The 6,505-nt window shown below is 38.2% G+C and overlaps 1 protein-coding gene across 2 annotated transcripts in view; it reads right to left on the reverse strand.

Moving 5' to 3' along the window:
• Positions 1 to 348: 348 nt before the first annotated feature.
• Positions 349 to 6,505, reverse strand: part of BNIP3 (BCL2 interacting protein 3) — a 13,353-nt gene continuing 7,196 nt past the window's right edge. For both annotated transcript variants that reach the window (XM_039337406.1, XM_039337405.1), the window contains 4 exons: positions 6,361 to 6,445; positions 5,174 to 5,280; positions 4,911 to 5,060; positions 349 to 3,701 (listed from right to left, as the gene is read on the reverse strand). In XM_039337406.1, coding sequence (XP_039193340.1) covers positions 3,650 to 3,701; positions 4,911 to 5,060; positions 5,174 to 5,280; positions 6,361 to 6,445 — 394 coding nt within the window. In that variant the 3' untranslated portion in view covers positions 349 to 3,649. The remainder of the gene's footprint in view (positions 3,702 to 4,910; positions 5,061 to 5,173; positions 5,281 to 6,360; positions 6,446 to 6,505) is intronic.

Consider the following 6,505-nt stretch of genomic DNA (forward strand, 5'->3'; position numbering starts at 1 on the left):
GCCAAAACCATGCCCACCCTATTGCTGGCAATGGGAAAAAGTCGTGATACGTCATGTCACGTGATGTCGCAAGTTTGACACCCATGATTTAGAGGGTTTTATTACTGGCTGCAGCTAACTGTTGACTATTTTAACACTGGGCAGGCTCTTGTCAGGCAATCGTGAGTTCACTAAACTACTCTAAAAATTCTAATTGGATATATTTGTTTGCTTATGCTTCAGCCCTTTATTTTCTAAGGGAGCACATCTCACTTCAATTTCCAAAGAGGGCATTTGAAAATAACCCCAGAATAATATTTATTTGGGTTTATCATACACTACCGGACTATGGAATTAAAAAGCAGCATACAAGTTTACTCACTCCCTTTATTGCTTTAGCACAGTAGCAGCAAAAATATGGACATTTGACACACTATTTCACAGCTTACTGATTTGATAAAAAGCTGGAAAATAACCATTTTATATGCTCACCATTTATCTGACGATAGCCAGTAGTGACATTGTCATACAAGTATTGTACACAGTTTGACTCATCTTTAAAAAAGTGAAATCGGCAGTATAAATGTGATCACACAGTAGCTAATTGAAAAACAAGCAAGTTTTGAATACTTCAATATTGGCTAGCTTGCTAGATCAAGACAAATCCCCAGATAGCTTCCAGTAAATGAAAATTAACCAAGTTTCCCTCTTCAGATGACAGTATGTTTAATTTGCAATGACCAAGATAATGATCTCTATGTCTGAAAAAAAAAAAAAAACCCCAACTGGTCTCTGAACCCATTAGGTCAACACATCTACACAGCTGCTATCTATTTGAGCCTATGTGTCTTTTCCATTGAAGTAAATAAATCTGTTCAAGACAAACCTTACAAAACCTGTGGTGCCTCCACCTGTATAAATTATAGCAACTATATTAACAGTGAAATAAAGCCAACTCAGCTGATCAAATAGCATTACTCCAAATGCTGCATGCTTGTGAAAGATACGTGGACTTCATTTCTCAGAATTCTCCACCCAGCCATACGGATGCTGGCTGGGGCATTTTGGAAATTATAGTAAACACATTTGCCAAAGTTGAGAAATATTGCAATAGGATGATCTGAGGGGCACAGTATCAATTATTAATTCCAGTTCTAACTCCAGCATAAAATAAGTCACGTGCCAAATAAAATCAAAATTAGTGTAAGAAAATTTTTCTACACTGATAGTATAAAAATGCAACATAGGTAGATACCAGGTGATCCTAAGTTACTCTTCCCAAACCACAGTAGTTCAGGTCCGGTTATATGAAATAAATGTATCCAATTACATTTCTAGTACTGTAAGTAGATAGTCTTAGCAGGATTCCATGAAATATTTGAACCTTTCATGAAATCATGCCCCTTCCGGGCACCCTGTGCCCCTTCCCCCCCCCCCAGAGGAGCAAAACAAACTTTAATTAGAAGGTCCTTTAGCAGAATATTCAAGGACTCAAAAAAAAATAAATAAATACAGAAGCTGACATTGCATGATTGAAATCCCACTTTCCTAACCCAGTGCATGTAAAAGGGTTGGGACTTTATTTTCATGGGTACAGCTGCATCTTGATTTTTTAACTGATATTCTACCCCTTCCCACACTTTGCTACAGGAAGGTTTAAATTAAGCCCTCTGGAGAGCATAGCTATAGAAATACATAATCAATCCAGCCTTTTTGCAATGCTGTAACCCAGAGGCTGCCTTCACATATAATGCCAAGGCATTTTTTTTTTACATGACACTTTATTGAACAAGTTGTACTGTTTGGTTTATACATCATGTTAAATCCTAAACAAATTCTCATCCTTTATTGTAACTGATGAACAATAAGACCTTTATACAAAAATAACAGGCTACAATGCATTGTTTTTGTTTACTTACAAGTAAATCTCAAGTCTTACTAAGATTAGATGCCAGGCAGCTAAAATAGATGAGAGGTCTTAAAACGGGTGTCAAACTCGCAACATCACATGATGTGTTGCGACGTATCGCAACTTAATGGGGTGGCTGCAATTTCGGCATGACGCATTTGGCCCGCGGGCCGGCAGTTTGACACCCCTGCCTTAAAACAATGTCAGCTCAGTGCTGAGCTTGCAGTTTAATTGTGGCCTGTGCTCGTAGCTTTCAGCATAAGGATATCCTCTCTTAAAATATCATTTTCTTTTAGGGGTTATTGAAACATGTTGAGAATCTAGCATCAGCCCTGTATATTTAGTCCCCAACCTTTGTAGCCTGCAAGGAGTGAGGAAGCCCGGATGGCCCACGCCACCACTCATATTCTGCAAACCCTCCTTAAGAATAGATGATGGAAATCATGACATTTTTCCGATAAGGAACAAACCTTCCTTAACTTCTGCCAAATACTGTGGGTCAGCGTGGAAAGAATGTGTGGATAACATCACAACTGTGCCTTGTCATTATACTCATTGTGTTTCCATTCTACATAGCAATGATCTGGCCTATTTGCATATCTAGAATAAAAACAGCAATATGCAGGAGAGGAAAAGCCATAGTTTCTATTTCTAGCTCCTTGTGCATCTGCAGCAGAAAGAAGGAAACCAACATGGAAAAGGTAGACAGCAAAGCAGCACCTGACAAATGGATATTTCTTCGGTAACTGCCATCATTCACCATGAGTAAATTCCTCTGTATTCACATAGACCAGACCAGTGGTTCACAGCTGCAGTATTTGTGATTAAAAAGGCAGATCCAGCTACCCCACTATGACTCATTGGTGATGCAAAGCAATGCCTTGCAAATCAGAGATGAGAGATTTCTGTTTATCAGCCAAGAGAGGAAAAGGGACTGGCTAATGTTATTTTCCCACAATGAACTTCTTGGAAGAAATTCCTCGGGGCTTTCCTTCTTAAAAGTTTTCTGACCACACAAATTTTGGCTCACTTTGAGAAAAATCAGATTATTTATTACTAAATCATTGTCCCAACAGCTGCATACAAACTTTCATTGGAAACATAAAGAAAAGATTCCCTATTAAGACTTACACATACCAAAACAGTCTACACTGATTTATGTTTACATTTCAAATCATGTCACTAATTCATTTCATCTCAAGTAGTAAAACCATACTCTTAATAAATGTAAAGCCATTTGACTTTTGTTGACCGTGACTTTCTTTTTTTGAAATTACAGTTGTGTTGTGTCTTTTTTCACAACTAATCATTACGAGTCTTTTCAAATTGTATATTCATTCCCTCCCCGGTGTTCACAGTGATTTTTTTTTTTTCTGCTACAGTGTTCGTTCTTGCAATAATAGCAACAAAGAAAAATCTTCAAGCAAGGATAATGAAATGTGGGCCATTGCACATGCTAAACAACATCTCCCAATATCCTTTGTTACTGGCCCAAAGTTGGAGCTTGCTGGAAGTTGTAGTTCTGGTTCCCCACTCCTGATCTAAGCTACACTATATTAAACCGTGCGAATAGGAATTTACATATAGAAGCAGTTGGGTAGTTGGGTTTTCTTCCTTTCCTTTTGCAAGAGCCCTTTACACAATACAACATACATCGCCATATTATGATTATACATTTGGAAGTTTCTTCTGTTCACCACTTTATATGTCTGGATGAATTTTGTCATGATTTGCAAAAGAGACGAATTCATTTCTTTTTTTTTACAAGGAGCTGCTGGAAGCCGTGATTGTCAACCGTTTTCCAATATAAATCCTGAAACATAAAAAAAACCAGTAAGTATTCTGCTGAAGTTGAACTGGAGTTGCAGTTTCAATCTCACCTCTTTTCTCAGCCTGATTGGTACAGTTATAGACACAAATCACTCAAAGATGGACTAGAATGGTGTTTTCCAACTTTGGTAGCTTTAAGATGTGTGGACTTCAACTCTCAGAATTGTTCAGGCAGCATCCCCAGATTCTAGATTTTATTTTCAAATGTAATTTTTCAAAATCCTTCTTCACATATACTAGAAGCATAATACAAAAAATCATGGCAGTTCAGGTGATATATGATCAATCACTTAGTGATTATTCAGAAGTACAACAGAGCTCATCCCAAAGGTATACATGACTCAGTTTGAGGGGGAAAAAATCCCAATGATTGGTCTTATAAACAGCAGCAGGCATACTTGTGAGGTTGTACAATGCAGCAAATGATGTGATTGATATCTGAGAGGAGTCACTAGGAAGACTCCGAGTGGATTCTCAGCACACTTGAAGCCATAATCTAGTTAGGTTTTTAGGACTATGTGTACATATGGGCTACATAGGCAAACTAGGGTACAGATAACCTGCCAGCTAAATATTTTCTGAACATTAACATTTATAAAAGCAGAGTGTTTTTATAAAAAAAATAAAAATAAACTAGAAGTCCATATGCTACAAAATTATAAGACCAATATGTAGTCTTCTCAGAAGCAGGCACCTGATGCCGTTCAGATATTGAGGATGATTCCCACCATCCTTCATCATTAACTTGGCTTCCCGTGGATGCTTGAAGTTGCATTTCAGCAACATCTGGACCACCACCAATAGCCTAAACTGGATTCCTCTCTTTCAGTGCGCTCTGTAAATTATGAAATGTTAGTGACTGAGCTCCCAAATTACATCTTAACATATGTGAACCCAGCCTCAAGCTTTCCAGGATTCTGGGCAGTAGTTTTTTCAATCCGACCTGGAGTGATCAGGGAGTGAACATTTTGCATCTAAGGAATGTGTTGTATTAGTGAACAGCGGTTTCTCCCTCTCTCCGATAGTATTATTAGGAGTCAAGGACACCTTGTTTTTTTTTAAAAAAATATTTTATTAAGTTCACATAAATAAGGAAAAAATATATTAAGACCTAATTATGGTAAGGACACCTTGCTGATGCAGCCCATTAGATTTCTGACTGTCAGTGTAGATGAACTAAATGAATCCTTACCCTAATCCAATGGCAAGCAGATGGGAGAGCAGCAGAGAGGGTAAGAAAATCTTCAAGAATTCTGCCGAAAATATGCCCCCCTTCTTCATCACACTCGTGTTTCTCATGCTGAGTGTAGCTGTGCGCTTAGGGTGTTTAAAGAGAAATTCCCTGGTTTATGAGAAGACAAAAACATTTCATCCATAATTGTTTGTGATCACATTTATATCTTTATAATAATGGAAATAAACAAATTGGCATTATTCATTATCAAGATCACTAACTTGGGGGGGATATTCTCAGGCCTACTCGACCAGTCCCACATCCAATCTGAATTTTTCTTCAGAAGCCGTTCAACTTCTTTCCTTCTTTCCAGAAAATCTTCTTCAGACTAAAAGAAAGATAGGTACAATCAAGTAACCTGGGTCCATTCTCAGAATAGAGGTATGGAAGTGGACAAGGGGACTTTGGATCCAGGGTAAGCAACCTCGCTATACCATTTGTTTGCTCCTTAAAGGTGTTGTGGCTTTTCCTGGAGTTTCATAGTAGTTATACAAGTCCAAGTACACAGGTTGAGTGAAGGAGATATTAAAGAGGCACAAAGTCTCAGAAGAGATGCTACTTGAGAAGCCACAAATACATAATAGAGTGCCTATCCAACCATCTATCCATCTATCTATCCATCCGTCTGTCTATCCGTCTGTCCATCTATCCATCCGTCTATCCATCCATCTATCTCTGTCCAACCATCCATCCTTCCATCTATCATCTATCTACTCTGCTCATTTCACACAGAGAGGGACTGGGTGCTGTCTGTACTATCCTTTTGCACTGTCTCTCATCCAACAATGAATTCACATTTTCTATCTGATGTTAACTCATCAGGAATTTGGAAGCCAGGTTTCACAATCAAACAACACTCTGCTGGTCTATAATATCCAAATCAAGCCAAGCTAACTCAGCCAAGTCTGAGGTTGGATGAGGCTGGATCTTGACAAGAGAGATTCCCTGGTGTTTGAATAAGATAAACTAATCACAACTGAGAAGCCACAAATAGAAAAAAAAAATTCAGCATGAAAGGTTCGTTTCCTACATGCTAGATAACTGGATCTCTGATAGCAACAGAAATATTGCAGAGAAGCTCAAGAGTATCAAAAACAAATTTTACTGAGCCGGAGTTACATGCTTGGAACAATTAAAGCCCCAGCAGCTGCATTTTCCTTCAAGTAGCATTAGTGTTTAGATAGTTTCCAATATGACTGTGCCATTCATGCAATGATTTTCCAAACTGTGTGCCAAAACTGAAATGGGTCTCCTAAAAAACTACAAAGAACATTTCCCAGCTATAAATGAGGCTCTGCAGAAAATACAATCTCCTGAGAAGATTGGATTTTATTCTCTTAAAGAAAAACACCATACACACGCACATAAAAATTCAGTCTTTGGGTGTCTTTATGAACTATTCTTTTACCTGAGAACTATTCTTTTCTCCACTGGCACGACTCTCCACTTCTGAAGTTCTGTGAACATCCTGAGGTGTCTGGGAACGTGGTGGGCTTTGGAGGAAAAAAAGTGAGAATAACCAACTAAGAACAAGACTTACTGATTTTGTGTTT

The sequence above is a fragment of the Crotalus tigris genome, unplaced genomic scaffold (genome assembly GCF_016545835.1).
Source record: "Crotalus tigris isolate CLP2741 ecotype Arizona unplaced genomic scaffold, ASM1654583v1 scf7180000017678.2327064, whole genome shotgun sequence".
Lineage (NCBI taxonomy): Eukaryota > Metazoa > Chordata > Lepidosauria > Squamata > Viperidae > Crotalus > Crotalus tigris.